Source organism: Dipodomys spectabilis, unplaced genomic scaffold (assembly GCF_019054845.1).
Source record: "Dipodomys spectabilis isolate Male_0828 unplaced genomic scaffold, ASM1905484v1 ptg000019l, whole genome shotgun sequence".
In the NCBI taxonomy this organism is placed as follows: Eukaryota; Metazoa; Chordata; class Mammalia; order Rodentia; family Heteromyidae; genus Dipodomys; species Dipodomys spectabilis.
The window spans coordinates 18761463-18785273 of NW_024870696.1; the positions used below are offsets into that span (position 1 = coordinate 18761463).

Below are 23811 nucleotides of genomic sequence, written 5' to 3' on the forward strand. Positions count from 1 at the left end.
CCATATTTATATATGACTAAACACATCTTGGAGTTCCTTTTAACAGCATGGAATCCTTAAACATGTTTCTCTCAGTTTTCAAACATGATTTACTATTGCAAGCATTCATAAGAGATTGTCTCTATAAAAACAGAAGGAAAGCACAGCCATGATTTAACTGTAACTCATTTCAAAGTATTAATATGCCATCAGAGGAACTCAACATCTAAGAATTACATAGTGACTTAAGACACCATTGAAGCATGATCAAACTGAATAGAAATGGGCAACGGAGAATATTTCCTCTTATGAACTAAGATTATTCAATATAGAGTTCCATTTTAAAAATCAATAGAAATAATATCAAGTACTTTACTGAATCTGAGCATTTGGAGCCATATAAAAGTAGTGTCCAATTTGAGTTTGCTGAAAACATCATTTTGGAGAGATACAAAACTTTCACCTTCTGCTACATTTGCTCTAAGCATTGGTGAGCAACCCAGAGATAGGCAAAGGCATGCCAGTTATATGTTGTGATACCCTGGCATTCAAAAGCTCATTTCTGAAAAGCCAAAAAGTCCCCTTTTAGTGTTTAGACTCTGAAAGTACTATTTACTGATGGAAACTTTGAGAAGCCTGTTGTATCACAATATTTAGAAGAAATATTCTCCAAGCAATGTTCAATAGAAAACATTTTTAAGAAAGGTTAGAAAACAGATAAATGATCAGTAACTCCAGTTTCTACTTCCAATTCTAATACATATTCTACATCTTACCTCTGATTGGTTACTTAAATTCTTAGAATTCTAAATTAAAATGTGATTTGGAATCAATATAATCACAAAAAATAACTATAAATCAACTCTTAATAATATTGAATAATAGACAATACTACTTCAAAAAAGACAAACATCCAAGTAAATTATACAAATTAACACAAAAATCACAAACCTACTCAAAGAAACGCCTAAATAAACATAAACCTGAAATTCAAAACTTGAACTAAAACTATGACTAAGGGACTATTGTTAAAGATACTATCATGTTTCTATCCAACATATCACATACAAAACAGTCAGTGACATTTCCAGGTTAACAACTTTTCTTCCCTTGTTTAAAGAAAGTACAGATTTAATAGAACTGCATCTGCCTATTAAAAAGCAATTATAACATCATTCACAGCATTGCCTTTACAAAGTGTGCCACAAAGTTTATAAACATTAAATTACATTTGTAGTGTATCCTTGTGCACAGGATATATCATCCTAGTCTACAACTGGTTTGTCATAATATCACAGGAGAAACAACTCCCAAGAGGACATAATTGAAATTCATTTCAATCATAATATGAGCCTGAAAGGGGGTGAAAGAGATACAAGGCAGAGTAATAGCCCATACTTACTGTATCTTTCAGTTCTTCCTTTCTAATTCATCCAAATACTTGTCCATTTATAAATTCATGAACATTTGTATATGTATTGACATGTATTATCAAAAAGTACAAGATAAAATTGATACAAGCAACACGATTATAAGGTTTTCATTCGTAGTACATAACCAGTTATGATTGGCAAATTAAGAAAGACTTCATGTAGATAATAATTAGCATACAATCAAAGTAGCCTGGGAAGGAGTATTATGTAATTTATAGGTAATGCACACATTCTTGTAAAATTAAAACTCTCTCATACAGTAATCATTCATCCAGATAGTTATGTTAGCCATTTTCCTCTCTTCAACGTAATTTAAATAATAAATTTACTAGTAGTTAAATTTTTTACCATGTTTTTTCATGATAAATATATATGTGTGTATGTTTATTTATATTTAAATATTTCACATATTTAAATATTGTCTACAAGGATTATTTCTAAGAAGCATGGTTTTGTTATGGGATTTTTTTTTTTTGGTCCGGTCATGGGGCTTGAACTCTGGGCCTGGACGCTGTCCCTCAGCTCTTCAGCTCAAGGCTAGCACTCTACCACTTGAGCCACAGTGCCACTTCCTGCTTTTTTCTTTTTGCTTATGTGGTACTGAGGAATCGAACCCAGGGCCTCAGGCATGCAAGGCAAGCGCTCTACCACTGAGCCACCTTCCCAGCCCCTTGTTATGGGATTTTTAAAAGTATGAAAAAAATAGCAAAATAATAAATTAAAACCAAAATATTCTAATTCCAAATTATTGTTTTATAACTGAAAAGTCTATTAAATATAAAAATCAAGTCTGTTTTAAAGCAGCTTTAATATAAAAATACTTATATTGTTCCCTATACCTGGGACATACACAGTTAAATATGTTGTTAGATGCTGAAATGCAAGTAGCCAAGTCTCTATATAGTTCCTTTCTATAAAACAGCAAGAGCAGGCAGGTGATGAGCAGTTTCCTTTTTAATTAGAGTCATTTCCTGATTAATGAGTCCCAGAACACTTAATGCAAGAATGCACCATGCCTCTGGGACTAAACGTTTCCCCAAGATTAAGCTCAATCTATTTTCTGCTCAAATGGGAAAAGTCTTTTCATGGATAAACTGTATGTAGTTCAATATGAAAGATAAATCATCAGCCTCAATAGAAGACAGTATGTGTATTATCTAGAAAATTCCTTCAAATCTTTACTTTAAGGTTCTGATATATTTTACTCAGAAAATAATTATTTGATAATAGTGATTAATAAAGAGCTGTTACTCTTTGGATTTTTGTTTTATTTGGTTGTTTGGTTGGTTTGATTTGTGTCTGCATGTGTGGGGTGGTGGGAACTGAAATCAAAGCTTTAGTACATGCTACTCAAGTGCTTCACTACTGAGCTACATCTTCAGTCCTCAATTACCCTTTTGAATGAAAGGTGAGATTCACAGTACTGAAGGAAATTGATATTTTGTAAGCATACCAAATCACCCCAGAAAATGCTTGAAATTTGAAATCCATCAAAGTAAAGATCTAAAGACTCTGAGAAAGCTCCAGTAATTTAATTGATTAATAGCTATGAAGAAACAAACCTTACAGTGCCTAAATACTAAGTAGACAAATAGGTAGAAAAATTAAAATAAGCCTTCAATCCAAAACTTTCATTGTACTTATTCACACAAGAATTGAAGATTCAAAATTAAATGAAAATTGCTCCTTTCACATCATTTTTGCAGGTATTAGAAGAAAGCTTCATGATGCTGTCTTCAAAAAATTAGTCATCATTAAAAGATTAAGCAGTTTCATAAACATGTCAGAGATCAGCTTCTCAAAGGGTAGAAGTGATTGAATTCTTCTGACATCAGTAATAATTAAATCTCTTAGGGAAGAAAGTATGCCTACCCAGAATATTCTAATGAGGAATAAAAAAGTTCTGAACAACTTTCACCTATCTCTTAACCACACCTATTAGGAATAAAAATATTCTTATGTAAAAACTGATGTCAACTGTGTGCTTCATGGAAACATTACTGTGAATTTAAATAAGTAAAATTTAATACAGAAGGGAAAAGTAACTAAGGATTTTGACTACATTATTATTTAGTTGCAGCATATTAAATTGACCATACTTAATTCAAATCTAATGCATAAAATAATTTTTTATTTGTCAAAACATAATTTTGTAAAATCTAAAAAACGATCACTCAGGATCAAATAATATCCTAATATGGTATTTATATGTCATCTTTTTGAAGAACTGAATTTTTCTAAGACAAAAACAACCTTAAGTTGACTTAATGGCTTGAGTGTTTTATTATGTGATTTGATGGAAAGAGGAACCAGTATCTAGAAAATAAATTTTTGATAGGTAAAGAACTACAGACTATTTTGAGTATGTGTTTGCATCTTTACATTAACAATAACAAATCTAGTTCTTAAGTAATAAGTAAAATAAACTAAATAAAGAAGAAAACAAAACTAAAGTGTAAAATGTAACTTTTTAGTGACTAGTTCTATCACTATGATTCTACTCACTGAATATGAAGAAAAAAGTGACACCTCAGTTAAACAGGAATGATCTATAATTTTAAGTTTCCTACAAAAAAATTTAAAAAAAATCAAAACTTCTACCCAAATCTTTCAGATACAAGGCAATAGCTAATTAATTTCTCTTTTAATGTTTTTTCCTTTTGTTGCCTTTTTGAGGAGGTTTTTTTTTTTTGGGGGGGGGGGGGGCGGTTGTTACTGAATTGTTTTGTTTTTAATCATGGGGCACTGATCCATAGTTTAGTTTACTTAGTCATTCAACATATACTTATTAAGTGCTAGTGATGGACACTAGGGAAACAGGAGTACAAGATAACACAGCTTACTATTGTATCAGCTTAAAAATAAATCCTGCAACTAAAAAGGGGATTAATCTGAGAAAGGCAGAGAGAACACAAAATCCTGCAAACACAAGACTACAAATAACAGAAATCATTTGCAGGACAATTGAGAAAGGAGAGCAGCTCATATAGACAATGAAGGATATAATGGAGTGACAAGGAAAAATAGACTGTAAAGAGATATAGAAACAGAATTTTAAAAGATAGAAAATAAAAACAGAATAAAAAAGAAAGAAATTAATAAAACAATCAAACAAAAAGCTGAAAAGCAGAACAATCACTAAACATCAACATTCCTGTGTGAAATACTGGTGTTAGTGAAGGAAAGTAGATTTTGATACTTGACTCAAAAATATCTTCTGGCTATAGCCTTCTTCACTAAGTAATAAAAAACACATCTAAACATGACTTTGAATGGAAAAATCAAATAAAAATCAAAAGTCCAAAAAACTCATCATACCATGTTCCAATAAAAATAAATATACTCTTAGAAATATGTTCTAAAGCCAACAAAGATACTATGAAATTGGGATCTAAGAGTATAATCCCAGGCTTTTAAATTTTTTGAGATTTAAGCAAAGTATTACTTTCCTTCTGTCTTTAATTCTATACTTGTAAATTTAACTATACCTGTGTAACTGTACAAATGAACATCAAATCTTGGGGAGAAAGCCAGGTACTAGTGGCTCGTGCCTGTAATCTTTGCTACTCATGACATTGAGATCTGAGAAACATGGTTCATACCCAGCTCAGGCAGGCAAATCTGAGAGAGGCTCCATCCCACCAAAGCCACTCAGCCCCATGGCGGGAACCCCAGAGCTACTAGGGATGCCCACAGAACACCAAAGCAGAAGACCTGCAGGGTACTGGTGCTGATTCCGAGAGCCCAAACAGAGGCAAACCCCAGCGATCACCCCTCGGGCGGAGGCCAGAGGCCCATCTGGAAGGACCCAACAGCATCAACTGAGGCCGAAACAGAGGAGAAACATGCAGAGCCACCACCGCCCAGCACAGCTCACAACCACCTCAACTGAACTCTGATTGCAATGGCAACCAATAATCTACATCACACAGAAACAACAACTAGCTCCAGGGTGAGTACCCCGCGGGGGACAGCGTATCCCTCAAGGGAGATCAGAGCTGGCGGGAATCCCTAGACCCTGTCCCAGACCCCCTACCCTAATACCTGGACCACAGGACCCATTAAAACTGGGAACTGTTAGAGAGCTCCACCAGCCTGTGGAGCACACTTAGCTGGCCAGGTTAGAGCAAGAGCACCCCGGGAAGGGAGCTTAAACGCCCAAGCCAGGAACAGTGTCCTTTGGTCATGACACCCAACAGTGGAAGAAATTTGAACTGTGTACTCCAGGCTGCGTAACCTAGGCGGGATACACAGCAGAACAGGTCCAACCGGCGTGCCCCAAGCCTGGGGCCGGGACCAGGCCTGGGGATCTGGTGCCTGAGCAACACAACCAACTCCTCCCAACTGAAGTCAGAAGCTGAGCGTACGCCTCAGCAGAGGGGAGAAAAACAGGAAACTGCACCCCCTGGGAATCACGCCTGTGACAGCAAAAGACCTGGGGGTTCAGGACAAGAGAAGCCCAAACCCCATCAGAACCCAACCCATATATTCTAGGCTGGGAATTGGACAACACAGGCCCCCAGCACCTGATAATAGTCAGGAGCTCAGGCTGGTAAGGTGGCTCAGCAGTAGAGTACTTGTCTTGGGTGCATGAGGCCCTGGATCTGATTCCTCAGCACCACATAAGCTTAGAAAGGGCCAGAAGTGGTGCTGTGGCTCAAATGGTAGGGTGCCAGTCTTGAGCTGAAGAGCTGAGGGACAGCGTCCAAGCCCAGAGTTCAAGCCCACAACCGGCCAAAAAAAACCACACCAGGAGCCCATAGCAGACTCCAGCATCTGGAAGAGTGCATCCCCACATACGATCTTGCCAAGAGCACCTGTAGGAGCAAACAGGAGCAGTCTAGGCTGTTCAACCCTTCTAAAGGCTCGAACTGCCAGTGATCTACAGCAGAGAGCCGAGAATCCTATGTGGGTCAGACCAGCAGCTGGAGGTCTGCCCCCAACAGAACCGAAATCTCTACCAGCTAGGTGATACGACCAAATTAACAGGACTTAAGAAACAAAGGACTTCCACTCATCTGGTCAAATCACTACTAAATAACCCCATGCTGCTGATCACATGTATGGTATATATGTGTACACATATATAGCCAGGAAGACAACACAGAACTAGAGGGAATCAGGGAAAAACATGTAACAGCGGGACCCATCAGATGCACTGGACATTGACCAAAATGAACTAAGCAACTTAATGGCAGTGATGGGAGGGAGGGAACAAGTGGGAAAGAGCGAACAGCTGATGTTATGCAAAACAAAAGAAATGTACATATCACCCAATGTGGAAGAAATAACTGTATCGCAAAGCTCTAGAACTCATAAATGTTATACACGTGATAGATAATTTGCTCCAGGAAAGTTAGAATATGTTTGTGACTTTAACTGAGCATCACTATCTCACAATACTGTGAAATTTGGGAAATTATGTAACCACTTAATCACAATAAAAAAATTTGAAAAACAAAAAAATCCAACACAGAAACAACTAATGATCCAACAATTCCACTCCTGGCATTTACCCAAAAGATTACGAACCAGGATACAGCAACCAGCACAACAATGTTTGCTGCAGCACTATTCACCGTAGCCTGATGCCCCGCAATGGATGAATGAATCGAAAAAATGTGATGTCTATACATAATGGAATTTTACTCATTAATTAGAAAGAATAATACTGTGCCATTTGAAAGAACTAGAAAGATCTGGAAAAAATTACATTAAGTGAAGTAAGTCAGGCCCAGAGAGACAAAAGATCCATGTTTTCCCTTACAGGTAGAAGCCAGATTTAGCTTATTAACTCATAAGTAAATACATTATATGATCAGCAAGTATATACAAATGTATTCATTGAAATAGGGTAAATTCAAGGAAGATCTCAAATAGCGTAATTCCTTAAAAGTCAAAATAAAACTCAGCAAAATAAAATAATAGGAAACAAGTGCTCGAAATGGGTGGGATAGAGTCAAGGGAAAAAAGTAGAGGAATACAGGGGAGAAGAGGGTGAAAATGCAGACAAGAATCCAATGTATACCCTATAAAATTAAGAAAATGGAGGGGTAGGTAGGGAAGGATAGGTGAGGATTTTAAAAGGAGTAATACTGATCAAGATACACTGAATTCATAAACTGCTTCGGTAAATGGCAATGCCTTTGGATAACTACTTAGATAATAAACAACTTAAAGCAAAAACTGAGTTCTCACATTCACATATATAGTTCTTTTTCATGTAGATGTCACTATAAATATCAGAGAAAAATGAAAGACCAGGGTGAAGAGGATCAACTAAATTTGATTTAAAAAATTATGTTATAGAAAAAGAATTATAGGCAAAGATGTAATTGTGTAATAGGAAACCACTATTCTTATTCTGTAAGAAAAAATAAAAGGTACATTTTAAATTTTTTTTATTTTTATTGAGATTCCACCTCTCCCCAATTAGAATGACCACTATCAAGAAAACTAACAATAACAAATGCTGGTGGGGATGAAGCCAAAAGGGAACTCTATTACACTGCTGGTGTGAATGTAAACTGGTTCAAGCAATCTAGTAAGCAGTATAGAGGTCTCTTAAAAGATTAAACATAGAGCTACCCTATGACCCAGCAATCCCACTCCTGGGCATTTATCCAATACAACATCAGCAAAGCCACAGTAAAGGTACCATCACAAACATTTTCATTGCAGCACTGTTTACCATAGCCAAGATATGGAATCAACCTAGATGCACATCAGTGATGAATGGATAAAGAAAATGTGGTATATATACACAATGAAATTCTACTCGTACATTTTCTTATAGTATCTCTAGCACTACTTTTTTTCTTTAATAAAAATAACTCTAGTATCTGCATTTTAAGCTATTAAGAATACAACGCAATTCTCTTTATTCTTATCCATCTCATTCATTCAACTCATTCATTCATTTTGGGTAGTAAATTCTATAAGCTATAAATTTTCTCAAAAATTTTTTTAGTTTTCAGTTAGATATCAGATCAAATAAGTACAAATAGTACAGACTCAAATGGAATAACTTTATTCTATCAAAAAGTCTCATTTCCTACCACTAGACAAGGTGATAACAGAGAATACAATAGCAACACTGACTCTCAATAAAAATTAGTGTTATTGGCTAACAAACTGCATATAATTTTTTAAGTAAACCATGTAAAGAATAATCATGTAATTTACCACATTTACTGGTCATTTACTAGTAAATTTATCAGTGAAAATTTATCAAATAAAAAATTATATAAGTGATAGTATGACTTGATATTTCAACCCCATGTTCACTAATGTCAATCAATTTTAAGAAAAACACCTAATTGAAACATTTTGTCTGGAGAATTTACAGGATTATAATTATAGTACATACTAGAGACTTTTTTTAGCTAGATGTTTTATTAAAAGCCATCTGCTACAATACTACACTGGAGAACAGAGACAAGACAGGCTTTACTCTGAGTAGTACCAATCATCTGACAAGAATAAACACAATGAGGCTTTCTCTATCCATGTAGTGCTGAAGAAAACAGGGGACTTGTAGAATCTGAAAACAGGTTACTCTTGCTGTTTCATATTTATCATTCCAAAAAGGATTTCTGGCAGTAAATACCAAAGTAATAGCTCAAACTAGTAACCATTTTGTTTTGTGATACTGGTTTAAGCAAATGTTCTCTGTACTTCATAAAACTCCGTCACTTACAAATTTATACTTTTTTAATCAGAAAATAATTTATTTAGTTGATTTTAAAATTTAATGCTCAAAAATTTGAAATTTAAAAAAATTAATGCTCATTACCAATCTGGCACAATAACGTTACAAACAATAGGCATTTAAACATTTTAGACACTAATACTATTACGTAGAATAACATTGTATCATCCCATGATGACCAATGAAGTATTCACTTACAATATCACTCTGATATAACATTTTTTTTGGGGGGGGGGTCCGTTCTTGGGGCCTGAACTCTGGGCCTGGGCGCTGTCCCTCAGCTCTTCAGCTCAAGGCTAGCGCTCTACCACTTGAGCCACAGCGCCACTTCCGGCTTTTTTCTTTTTGCTTATGTGGTGCTGAGGAATCGAACCCAAGGCCTCAGGCATGCAAGGCAAGCGCTCTACCACTGAGCCACCTTCCCAGCCCGATATAACATATTTTTTGAGAGTTTTCATTATATATATTTGTTCCAACTAAAATAACTAGCAACATCCTTTCTATTTAAAAAGAGAATGAGCACTGATCCATGACAGTGGATGTAGGAAGGGAAAAAAAAAAATCAGACTCATTTTACTCTCTAAGGATCTCTTCTTAACACAGGCTAAGTCACTAAATGATAGCTGAGTTATATAAGCCACTTCTTTTATTTCACCACTTGATACATGTCTATAAACTATACCCAACCTGTTGGCCACAGGTTCACTAACTACTTAAAAACTTTAGAATGTAAATTGTGTCTTCAGGTTTTAATCTAGCATACTCCTACTACAGAATTAAATGACTATTTTTCAGAGAATACAAGTCTTAAGTAAGTTTTCAAGAAATATATCCTGTTCCTTTTTTCCTATGTAAACTGAGGCAGGATTTCTATTAAGCAACTCTGTTCAAGCTGAACCATTTCATTAACTAAATTTGAAATCTTACCATTCCCTTAGTAAGAAAAGTCAATTGGTCCAAAGGAAAGACTAACTGCTGCTTGGCCATGACTGTTAAGTGCCAAATAATCAGGCACCTCTTACTGAAAACCTTCTGGGCATCCATACTCTTCCCACTGAGAGATGGTAAATTCAGATGTACTTGCCACCAAAGGATATAAATATACTCTTGGCTACAAGTACTTGCTGTCTTATTTCTACTCCTAAGTGAGAAGAAGAAAGTCATTTTTAGAAATAATGACATTATTCATCTTATTATTTTTGGCTATGATGCAAGGAAGACAATGAAATTAAATATACCATCATAGTTCCTGTCACAGTAATGTTAGGACTAGAATGCTTGAATAAAAGTGCATACCCGAGTGACACAAGTCTAGCAATGGAAGGTCCTAAGTTCAAACTTCAGTACCTCAAAAATAGACTGTAGGTAGGTACGCAGGCTGAGTACAAGATTATATATGTTTTGAATAAGTTATTTCATAATAGATGTCACTACTGTCTACATTAAAAGGCAAAATAACAGGGGGAAAGTAACTACCTACTATTCAATATCCTTCCTTTCTTCATTTAAAATAAAAACACTAAATTTGAGAGTAAATAAGAATATCTTTTTAAAATACTTCCTTTCTTTCCGCAGAGTTAGTAGGTATATGAGAGAATTCGGATCAAACGATATAGGTGGTACTGCTACTGGGGGCTTAAAGGAAAGTTTTTTAATAGTGATAGGCTTGGTTTAGATATATACAAGACATGTCTATTTTTTTGTCCAGACTCATGGGAAGTAAATTCCAAATCTTTTAAATTTCCTAGATAATACAAATATCTTTGTTATTCATGGTGTACCTCTTCACACCAACCACATCTGATATTATATGACTGGGTTCAGACATATCCAAGACCTGTCTGATTTGTACAGGCTCATGAGGTAACTTCTAAATATTTTTAATTTCCAGGATAATACAAGTGTCTTTGTTATTCATAGTAGGCCACTCCAAGCCAATCACTTCTGATATTACATGCTAATAAGGTGATTCATAGTGGTCCCCTACATAGTTTATTGCCCTAATGAGTAAACTCAGAATAAGGGATAGTAAAGACACAGAGATGAATTATTTGATTAAAGGGTTGGGGCTCTGATGTATGTGATATCAGCCAAATCCCAGGAAAGCAAAAAAGGAGTCCAGAGATTTGAGTCCAACCAGGTGCATGATGACACAATCAATAATGACTATACAACTAAAATTCTGGATGTTGAGATGTAGTGGGTTTCCTGCATTAATGATATTCCATATGAGTATATTACCACGCATTAATACCCATCATATTGGAACTCCCTCAGCATCTTATTTTACCTTATACATCTTTTCTTTTAGCTGGTATTATTTCATAGTCTTATGCAATTAGGAAACAAAACAAAACTGTAATCATACTTTTCTGAGTTCTATGAGTCATTCCAGCAAACTGGATCTTCAAATATGTAGCAGGCTGGTCTGAAACCAGAATGACTCTAAAGGACTCAAACTTGTGGGAAGTTGCACAAGTCTTAGCAGTCTGTACTGTACCTTTAGCCTCAAGTTTGGCTACTTTACATACTATTGTTCTTTCCTTTTTTCTTTTCCAAATATAATGCTCAATGTAGAACAACACCTTATGACAAAGTGGCAAACAAATGCCAGGTTTGTCTGACAGTTTACTCAGAGAAATTTAACATGAAACAAATATTCCAATAAGAATTTAATGCAAGACTTATGGTACTTAAACACTAAAATGCTGAAAGAACAGAAGACTGGAAATAGGCTTTCCACCACAGTTAAATATCAGAGAACAAGGAGTCTGATGTTGTCACTCAAGACAGAAAACTGCAGAGAACAGGAACCACAGAATAAAGGCAAGTGATTGGGAATAAAATGCCCAGTGGAAGATGCAAAACTTTAGAATCTGAGCTCATTCCTAACAGGAAAAAAAAATCATCACTGGCATAAAGTAACTCAGCCAGCACTCCAGAAGGAAATTCTGAGTTAGAATCATTAGCCTCCAACTATGATCCATGTATTTCACTCAATGAAAAAAATTATTTTGCTATTCTATATCTTCTTGATCTAAAAGTTTTCTGATAGATTTTTGTGTACTCAAAGCTACCATGTTGTCTGGTACAAATGGTAAATATCACATTTATGAACACACATTGCATCATTAGGAGTTCATACATAATATTGGGAACGATATTCTCTATACCTTTCTCAAAGTTTTGAAATCTTTTTTTTTTTTTTGGTCATGGGCGCTGGCCCTCAGCTCATCAGCTCATGGTGAGTGCTCTACCACTTGAGCCACAATGCCACTTTTGGTTTTCTGGTGGTTTATTGGAGATGAGAGTTTCACAGACTTTCCTGCTCAGGCTGGCTTTGAACAGCAATCCCCAGATCTCAGCCTCCTGAGTAGCTAGGATTACAGGTGTGAGCCATCAGCACCCAGCAAAATTTGAAATCTTAAAAATGAGTCATCTCTCTGCTCTTTTCTAGCTCCTCTCTAGCTCTTCTCTTTTCCAGCTATTTTCTCTCTTTTCTAGTTCTCTCTTAGCTCTTTTCCCCAGCTCCCTCTCTTTCTCTCTCTTTCCCAGCTCTCTCCTTCCCAGGCCTTTCCCCACCGCATGGAGGACCAAGATGGCCTGGTGCCAGCCTGAACGATGAATAAACCTACCCCTTACCTGAATATCACATGCATGGTGCTGTTCTTACTCGTCTATCTCTTTTTAAAAACCTAACATAAATGGTGCCGTGACTCGGATAAAGGGCTTAAAGTCAAGATAGGTGGGATTCCTCTTGGTTTTTTTCCCCTCTTTTTTCTTGTTTGTTTTTACCTTTTTGCTCTGAGGAATACCCACAGTTCTGACAGTCTTTTGCGAACCCATCTGTCTGCTGCAGAATCAGAGCATCAATACCATTGCTGGCCTTCACATCCACGTCCACACCACTTCTCTACTCTGGTGAGTGAAACTACTCTCTAAGGCTCTCCGTTGCTCAGTCTCTGTTCAGATGTGGCGCCACGCCAGAGAGCTCCTACGGCCTTTAGTTGAAAGGCCGGTCACCTCTGAAGCTGAGGACGCTTGGTTTTGGGGGCTTGGCCATTTCTTTTTAGAGGGCTCTGGGGGAAGTTGGGATGCTGCTTCTGCCTGGTCAGGTCTCCTTCACTCACCAGACTGACTCTCCTACTCATTTAATGGGGTGCTACAAGTCATGCCGGAACCGTGAAACCTCTTTGAAATGCCTCCTGCGCTCCCTGGAAAGCCAGAGCACCTCATTTTTATGCCATTCTCAGATGTAGACAGTTTTTGCTACTGCAATGGTAAATGGTCAGAAGTCTGTTTACTTTCGGGCTCTCTTTGCTCTCTCTCTGCCATTCATGTCCAACTTTCCCTATCTCTCCCTTTCTCTTTACTACATTTTGGCTTGTTCCCTGAAGAGTATGACACAGGCTGGGTCCCGGGGACGCCCCTCTAGATTCCCTCTCAAAGGCTAGCCAATGTAGGCTTGGTCTATTTGTTCAGGGTTTCTTTGCATTCTTTCAGAAATTCGCCATGTTGAATTCGCCATCTTGGCCAGATGGTGGGTTAAGGATTTGGCCCCATCTGACCCTTACCTCCCACCAAGCTTACTACTCCATCCAGCTATTCTAAGGTGCCTTGCTAACAAGTTGCTCTTTTCACAGGCCCTAGTAACTGAGGCCCAACCATCTGATGTGCTTTGTTAGCAAAGATGTCTAAACGTTGTCAAAATTTTAGGTTTTGAGTTTTGCCTTTTGTGTTTTGTGTTGTGTATTCTACTGACTACGTGGTTCTAAAATACTGGGCATATAGATGCTAAAATTCCTATCACATCTAATGAGTTTTGTCATTGCAGAATATTTGTTGGTCAGTTCTTGATAAGGAGCAGGTAAGCTCTACTTATTCTACTTGATCTCCTTGTTCTTTAATTGGAAATAATAAAGGGCTTTTGTGGCAAAAATTGCAGTTCAAAGCCAGCCTGGGCTGAAAAATCTCTAAGACTCCATCTCCCAACTAACCTACAAAGAGCCAGGCTGGAAGCATGGCTCAAGACTCTTATCTCTAACCAGCTGAACTCTGCAAGTGGTACTATAACTCAAAGTGGTTCAGTGCTGGCCTTGAGCAGAAGTGCTCAGGGACAATGCCCAGGCCTTGAGTTCAATCCTCCTTGAATACCAACTGGGACAGGCCATCCCAGCAACGAGCACCTAGACTCAGCCAATCTGGGGAACAAGGGAACACGGACAGGAGTAAGAGGAGATGATGTCACATCAGCTACTTTGTGCCTGCCCTTTCAAAATTAACCAGAGCCGGGAGGTCAGTAGAAGTAAGAAGCCTGCCCATCCAATGTCTATACCTGTCTACCTATTAACTGAACAGGAATTTATATTCTTGCCTTTTGTCACCTGACTTCTCTACCTAGTCGCCAGATGTCAGAAGTGGCTAGGGACATTTCTAGCCCCAAGTCCTTCCTCTTGCCATTTATTTGCTCTCTAGTATTTTTTTTTTCCAGCCCCTCAATGCTCATGAGACTTCTCCAGACTTCATCTAACGACTCACGCTACCAAGAGACCGCTGCTGCTCACTGCCTTCTCTGGGAGGGGACCAAATTCCAGCCTTTTACCCCTATTGTCGATGCCCCTTTTCAGCAGGAAGTAGCCAGAGAGAATCCTTGCCCTATTTCATGATTATTAAAAGGCTGGAATGTAAGGTCCACTCCTGGATGGCTAGCAGACTCCACCCTCCTCACAGCAAAGTCTCCACCCAGTACCTGCGTTACCTAGGCAACTGGGACACCTGGAAGAGGTCACATCTGCATCCGCTGAGGTCACATCTGAATTTGATATGGCCACACTTTTCTCTGCCCATACCCTAGATAAGGCCTAGCCCAGGCCCAGACGCCCTCTCTCTGCTCTTTTCTAGCTCTTCTCTAGCTCTTCTCTAGCTATTTTCTCTCTTTTCTAGTTCTCTCTTAGCTCTTTTCCCCCAGCTCTCTCTCTTTCTCTCTCTTTCCCAGCTCTCTCTTTCCCAGGCCTTTCCCCAGCATGTAGAGGACCAAGATGGCCTCGTGCCAGCCTGAACGATGAATAAACCTACCCCTTACCTGAAAAAAAAATGAGTCAACAAACCTCTCAGTAAAAGAACAAATATAAACAGCTATCAAAAGTACATTGCTAGTGATATGGAAAAGGGATCTAATGTCCAGTTACGATATCTGGATATGTTTGACCAGACATCCCATCAATAAAAAGTATATATGTATATATGTATATTTGTAGATATATGAGTTTACATAAACATGTATTTTATTATGCATCAGAGCTACTTTATTAAAATATTAAAAATACCTTATAAAGCAAAGAAATTTATATGGATTATAAAGAAATAAAAATGAGAAAACAGCTTCAAAAAACAGTACAAATATTCAATACTCAGTATGGATCCCCTATGTTGTATAAATTTTCTAATCAGATAAATGTCACATAACATAAAATTCATTTAAAAGTTTACAATGCATTGGCATTTATTATATTCACAATGTCATATAAACATCACTACTATCTAATTGCAAAGTATTTCAATCATGCCCAAAAAAAATGCCACACCTAGTAACAGTGACTCCCTCTTTATTACTCAGCAATTATTAGTGTACCTCTATCTCTACACAGTTGCCTTTTTATTTTTCTGTACTAGTCTATGTAAATGAAATAACAAAATATTTGTCATTATTTTGTGTACCAGTTTGTGAAATAGCATTCTGAAAACATTCTAAATCAGTTTTTGTTTGATTTTTGGTCAGTCGTGGGGCTTGAATTCTAGTCCTGGCCACTGTCCTTGAGCTCTTCAGCTCAAGGCCAGTGCTCTACCACCACTTGAGCGACAGCATCACTTCTAGTTTTCTGGTGGTTTACTGGAGATAAGAATCTCACAGACTTAAAACGAAAAAAGCTGGAAGTGGCACTGTTGCTCAAGTGGTAGAGTGCTAGCCTTGAGCTGAAGAGCTGAGATACAGCGCCCAGGCCCAGAGTTCAGGCCCCACAACCGGACCCTACCCCCCCCCCCCCAAAAAAAAGAATCTCATAGACTTTCCTGCCTGGGCTGGCTTTGAACTGCAATCCTCAGGTCTCAGCCTCCTGAGTAGCTAGGATTACAAGAGTGAGCCACCAGTGCCGAGGCTAAATCAGTTTTTAACTCATAATTTTTATCATTTCTAAACATTATGTACAAAACCCTATGGACACAAATAAAAGTATATCTTTTCAGCTCTAATTATCAATATGTTATCAAAATTAGAATAGAGTGTCAGCCACTTTCAACAGACATTTTTTCTTGAGGGAGTGGTATTAGGTATTAAATCTATGGCCTCACATGTGTTCTACCAATGAGCTACATCCCAGCTTCTCTTAAGTATTCTTATGACTAAATTAGAACTTATATTTTTATACTAGTGTTTGAACTCAGGACACCTCATACTTGCTAGACAGGACCTCTACCACTCATCTACATCTCTAGCCCTGCTAATTCATTGGTTATTTCTGAAATATGATCTTAGTTCCTGCCCAGGCACATGCCTAACACACAATTTTAGGTTTCTCATTGTTACTGGGATGATAGATGCATGCTACTGTGCTCAACTTCTCTGGGTTGAGCTGGAATGTTCTGAACTTTTCTACCTGGGCTGGCCTAGAAACCATGATCTTCACAATCTCAGCTTCTCCCATAGCTTGGGATAACAGGTACATAATCACCCACGTACGAAGTGAAAAAGGGTCTTACAAACTTTTCTGCCTAGGCTAGCTTTGAATCACCATCTGCTCCATTCTTAACCACCTGAGTTGGCTGGGAATATTAACAATAGTTTTAACAATCAATTCCAAATTCCCCTTAATTCTCTGTACAGGTTGTAAATATATCTGAAATTTTCTTATTTCAGATTAAGTATAAATATATGTGTTTTTATGGTAAGACACTCATGTAATTTTCTTTCTTCCTTCCTTCCTTTCTAAAGAACAGAGCTTTATCTTTATAAATAACAGAGCTTTATTTAGCACACGGTTCTGGAAACTGAGAAGTCCAAGATCATAGCATCATCTTCTCAATACCTGGTGAAAATACTCTTTTTTTTTTTTTTTTTAAATTTTATTTTATTTTATTTGAGAACATACTGTACAGAGGGGTTACAATTACATGGTCAGGATAATGCATACATTTCTTACCAAGCATTGCAGCCTCCTCCTTTGTTTACCCTTCACCTCCCTTCCCAGCCTCCCCCCTCTCCCCCACCCAATCATACCCCCCTTCCCCCCCCTCCGACATTGTAAAGCTGGTTTTGACATGACATTTTGTACTTCTCATTGTTGCAACAGGTCCCTGGTGAAAATACTCTTAAAGCATTGTATAACCATGTAGTTTTCAATGACCAAGCAACATAGTAATGTTTAACAAACATTACTTTCAAATATCCTTTTCTTCATGAATTTATTTCCAAAAGTAATTGCTCTATCATGGTTATTTAAAATAATCTCATTTATCAGCAGACACATTTTGAGAAAAATAAAAAATATTATTCTTTAAAATCTATTAATCAGAAAAGATTAAGAAATTAAAAGCTAAAGACCCACATGAAACTGCACAGGTAATATGCCTCCAATGGCCAACCTGGGCTAGCCAAAGGCAGACCCCACGAACCCTCAGCTCTTAGCCAGCAGGAACAGCACCAAAAGACAAAGTCTAGACAGAACCCAAGTGTTTGGCTAGATGGACAAATGCATGGGCCAAGTGAAATGCAACACAGAACCAGTTTGACTGTCAGCAAGGTGCCAGGAAAGAGGAAGAGGCACAGCAAAATGAAGTAAGACTAAGTGTACAGTGACTACAGCCACAGCAGGGATCAGAATGGCCTGGAGAGGGTATGGAAGCTGGAAAGCGGGTATGTTGAAGGCCAGGACAGAGTCAAAACAGCCCAATCTTCCTGCCCCCAAAAGAAAGGCGTTCACTCCAGAATGGAGATCTTCAGAAACTGCTTTCTAGATGCTAAACTCCCTCAAATAAGGGGTCTGAGTAAGGAGTCTGATAAGGGATGGGAATGGGAAGTTGGTGTCTTTGTAGAGAACTGAGGCCCCCAGGAAGCCAAGGACTAGACAATCAAATGATCAGAGTATAAATCAGCCTTTCATCTTTTCTACCACTCTGCTTTGATATTTTATTTAATTTTCCTTTAATGTCTTAGTAAAATTTCTTTTGAAAATTTAAAAAGTAAATAAAAGGAAGAAATTAGCAGGTAAAATCTAAAAGAGATAGCTAACCATCTATTTGGACATAAGCAAAGCAATTTACATTGGAAATGAGGTCTCCTGAAAGCATAAGATCTGGCCAGCTATCCACATAATTTAAATGTAAAGAACAGAAAACTTATTTCACTTAAAAATTATGGTAGAATAACTGAACAATTCTAACTAGAAGTCTTAACTAAAAAGTTCATTAAAAAGTTAGAAAACACTTGTATTATATTATAAATATAGTTGTCCCATGGCAGTTGTAGAGGACTGATTTCAGAACCCCTTCCATAGATGCTCAGTCCATAAATAAAATAGCAGTTATTAACATATCCTATGTACTTTAAAACATCTCTAGATTGCTTATCATCTCTAATCAAATATGAATATTACATAATAGCTGCTTACTGTATTATGTAGGAATAATGCTAAGAAAATTAATATACAGGTTCAGTACAAGCACAATACTTTATATATACTTAATCTGCAGTTCCTTGAATCCACTGATTAAAAGAACTCAGGACACAAAGGAATACTATGCTAATTTGGTAAACAGAAATTATTAAGCCACTGGAATTAAAAGAATAAAACAGAGGCATAAAGTGTTCACTTTTAACTAGGCACTGTTTACCATTATCCAACAAGTGTTTGGAATAACACTTGCAGATGTATTGACTATATAATAGCAATGTATTTTAAAGATATTCAAAGAATTTGCAACTTTATAGGAGCTTTGAAAATCAGAATTTATTAGTCCATGAAAGTAATATAATAAAAAGTTTCCTACCTTCGTGATAAGAATTCGGTATCTATCCAGCATTGCCTGGTTGTCATGACAGCATGCTAGTAACTGCCATACTTCTGCCCTCAGCGCTTCGGGAACACCACTCTTCACCAAACTGGATAGCCCTTTCGGTCGGGAACCAAGGTTACTGTGCCTAAGGAAAGAAGAAAACAAACCATTCACATTTTCATTTGCCACTCCTGAACTGTTACTGCTATAGAAAGCATATTTATTCATTTATATAAAAGTATAAACCTGGATCAGGAGAAAAATGATGAGGGGCATGAAACAAAAATAGTGCTTTAATGTCAACAATGTCTTGACTTTTTTCTGTGTACCATCTTGTTTATTGGTGAGCTACATTATTCCATCTTTGAAAAAATATTTTTCATATTCTCATTTACTCTTTAAATTCATCCTATGAACTTATTCATTACCATGAATGTGTTATAAAATTCAAGCTGACATTTCAAGGCATAAATATAGCCACTTGAATCCCTGAATATGTAATGTAAGAATGTAGGGCAACCTGGCTAGTGAGGTGTCAGGAAATGGTTTTGGAAGCACATAACAGATCTATCAGACCTTGATAGCATCTGCTTCTCTAAGGTCAGAATGAGTTGGTGAAATAAGTGCAAAAAGCAAGCTCCGCAGTGTAGAAGGCATGGAGAATAGATACTTCTGTTTCCTGTCCAACCTATGTCCTGACTCAAAGCTCACTGAGAAGCCCTACAATTGACCACCTAATTTGGAATTCTTTGTTTCACCATAAACCTAAATATGAAGGACCTTCCTGATTTAATTTATCTAAGATGACTTTTTTCTTTGGTTGGTCGTGGGGCTTGAACTCTGGGCCTGGGATCCCTCAGCTCTTCAGCTCAAGATTAACACTCTACCACTTGAGCCACAGCACCACTTCCGGCTTTCTTGTGGTTTATTGGAATAAGAGTCTCCTGGACTTTCCTGCCCGGGCTGGCTTTGAACTTTGATCCTCAGATCTCAGCCTCCTAAGTAGCTAGGATTACAGGCGTGAGCCACCAGTACCCGGCCTAAGATGAATTTTTTTTTTTTTAATAAGAAGAGTTCATTATTATTTCCATTTTGGATTTGTCTTGCTAATTTATTTTGACTTCAGGCACTCCCTAAGAGAAAAACACAAATGTTCTGATCATTACCAGAACCTCTGTAACTATCTTGCTGGAGAAGCAACACATACTTACTAGCCTTATTCCTTCTCAAGGGTGTTTAGAATCAGAACAAGGGCAAATATATCCTGTCTTAAAGTCAATGATTACATTGTAAGAATGCCACTACGTTAACTTGCCATCTGATAAAAAAAAATTCAATTAGAGTTCCCAGGCTTATGAATGGAATTCTACTCACTTTTCCAAGTTGTCTAGCTTAAACCTAAAACAATGCTCTATGACTTTTTGTTCAGACAGTACTTTATTCTTTTGTTCACTTTTGATCTGAGAGCTGACCCTGGTGCGACTATCTGCACTTCAAACCTTGATGATACATCCTACTATGTTATAATACCTCAGGTTCTGAAATCAAATGTTAAGCCTGAATAAAAGTCATGGAATCCACAAAATTGAACTCTCACATAATTGTCTTAATTATACACACTCTTTCATCTCCAGTCTAGATCTGAACTGTGACAGTCCTTTCTGCAAAAAAAAAAAATTGTTCAATATTTTCTTTCCCCCATACTTCTATAAATAGGTATCTTTAAGAAAAACTATAATAACTTAAATTCAGGCAAACTCATCACATTACTATTTTAAATAACTTTAAGATTTATGTCCATTCTGCTTTCAGGTAGCTAAACTTAGATTTAGGTGTTAAGAGAACCTAAGCTGATAGTGTTGACATGCTTAAACCAAACTGAAGTAGGAAGATGTAGCCCTCACAGAACTTACCATGATTAAAGAATATAATTACATTCCTAAGTGACAAAAGTACATTTCAAAAATAATATGTGTATGTTATTTTAAATATACATATACACACTATTTTGAAACATGTTTTTAAACACGTACTAGGAAAAATACGGAAGAACATGCTCCAAAGTATCCCTTTTATTTTGATTTACTGCCTGAAATATTTGCAATGATTTTAAATTCTTTTATAGTCATAAAGTCAAAGTTTCAATTCTTTCAATTTCTCTTATAGATTTGAATTAAAATACAATTGTAGTTTGGAAAAATTAACTAAACAAAATAGATAAATATGTTACGCAAACTAAGGAAAAAAGTGGGGCAAGCACTGTGGTACATTCCTGTTAAGTCCAGCACTCAAGAGGCAAAGGTAGGAGGATCTCAAGTTGAGGCTAGCTCAGCCTTCAGAGCAAGTTCTACGTCACAAAGAACTATGTAGCAAACTTCTGTTTCAACAACCACTCAAAAAAAAAAAACAAGTAGAGAAAGAGTATTACTTATTCCTGAGAATTATAGCTGAATAAAGCATTAGATATTTGGAATTCCCTTAAGTTGCCTGTTCTCCACAACCCAATGAGTTTAATATTATTAAAAATAGTATATGTCACATGAGAGTATCTGTTATGAAATTTGTTATTGCTTAGTCTTTGTTGTAATTTAATGTTTGCTTCTGAGTAACCTTTTGGAAAGAAAAACATGGTTGAAAATACTTCAAACTGTACTTAGTACAGAATGTGAATTAAGTAAAAGCAACAGTATAAGTGTGCAAAGTATTCCCTTTGAAGTTAAAGACAAGATGTTCCAAATTATGACCCCCATTACTGTACAAATATTATACTGTAAAAATTTAAAGGAAACTCAAAGTAATTCATATTACATGTTGTACTGAGATCAGTAAGTCATTGCTGTGATTATAATAGGTAACTTCAGGTAAAAGAAAACTTTGTTAAGCAAAAAAACTTTATTAAGCTTCACATAAGAATTGATTATACTGTCTTTTACACTGCACATAAAATTTCTCAAAACTGTATACACATTATCTCTTTTCTTTCCCTCACTCACTTCTTAACCCAGTTCATCATGGCTTCTCCATTTCTTTTTGAAAAGTTCGCTTGAAGTAATCTGTGACTTCTCTTCATTCCACTGAGTTCAAGTGGCATTTTTCAATCCCCTTGAAGAACTGACTACTCTTTTACTTGAACTTTCACTATTTCCCTCTGCTCCAATGACAAAGCAGTCCTTCTTTATGCCTCTTCATAAACTCAGTCCTCAGTTCTCATGGTTTCTCAATTACCTCTTTCAGATCTTGCCTACAGTGATCTAATTCTTTTACTTTTGTTTGTAGGCACTATTACTTCTATCCCTTATAGTCTGAGCTCTAGAGGCTCAAAAGCACCAGAAAAATCATCATTTCCTAGTCTGGATTCATATGGTTCTCACTAAGTCTGAATTGTTTTCTATACTATTATCCCACCTTCAATAATTGTGGACACAATATACAAACTGAAAATCTAGGCGTTATTCTCCTCATTACTCTCTCCTCCGTATAGTCCATTACTAATCCATCACCAAGTCAAACAAGTCTCATTTTTCCAAACTCTCCAAAGTTGCACTCCTATCCCTCAACTGCAACTAACTGTATCTACCACAGACCTCTGTAATGAAATTCCAGCATCCATTTGTCCTATTACAATATATCTCCAACACAGCAGGCAGAATAATGTGAACAATCAGTTTGATTAAATAAATATTCAGCAGGCTCAACGTTTGTATAATCATCTCCCTAACATTTTGAAAGTGGAAGATATATATAGGCATACATATGCATATATCTCTTAAAATTAATACTCAACTGACACCAATAAACATTTTACCAAGATATAACTCAATTCAATCAATATTCAGCTTCTAGCCGATCCTCATTTATTTGTTTACCCAGGAATAATGAAAATACCTTTTCTTTGCTCTTGAAAACCTAGATGTAATTTATCTTTACAACCTGATGTTAAACAATACACATGGCTCACATGACACTATTGATTAAAAGTCTTAATTTACTGAAAAGCAATTCTGTATGTAATATCTTCTTAACAGGACTAAGCAAATTCCTATGACCAAAGAAAATAATTTGTTTAGTGAAATAATTGCCCCCAACATTTCCAATAAAAAATATATGTACATAGGGCCATTGCTTTAATAAAACATTAACTGCAGCTATCAGAAACCTGGAAATAGAAGACTTGCTATGGAATATAGTGATTTCTGCCCTAGAAACAAGATAGATACCTAATACTATCAATTAAAAGTCGCACATAAACCAAATATCTACTAATTATTTGGTAATCATCTAGTTTTTGTAATGCACGAACACAAATTCAGAATCTGTTTGTTCTTTACTTGTATATTCTAAGTACCTAAGACATACATCTGGCACATAGAAGGCATTCAATATATTTTTGATAAATGGATGAATGCATTTATAAAGTGAAACAAATATGACCAACTATTAAGATTAGACAGAAAAGAATGTTTTTTAAATAATCAAAAGCTGTTATTATTTATCTAGCTGATTTCCTATGTTTTAGAAGGGGATTTTCTTGAAGTTACAATAGGCACATAGAACTCTTTTGTGTTTTCAAATCTGTCTACTTGTGGAGAAAATTTCAAAGGAAGTAATATTTTAAACAAAAGCAGTAGAAATCAAGAGATG

At 36.6% G+C, this 23811-nt stretch overlaps 1 protein-coding gene across 5 annotated transcripts in view; it reads right to left on the reverse strand.

Annotated features, from left to right (window-relative positions):
* The window catches only part of Rabgap1l (RAB GTPase activating protein 1 like), a 466677-nt gene that overhangs the window by 315743 nt on the left and 127123 nt on the right, over window positions 1-23811 (reverse strand). For all 5 annotated transcript variants that reach the window (XR_006146840.1, XM_042674520.1, XM_042674521.1 and 2 more), the window contains one exon: window positions 19165-19315. Coding sequence is in view for 4 of the 5 variants with exons in the window: in XM_042674520.1 (XP_042530454.1) it covers window positions 19165-19315 (151 nt within the window). In the remaining variant the exon portion in view is untranslated. The remainder of the gene's footprint in view (window positions 1-19164; window positions 19316-23811) is intronic.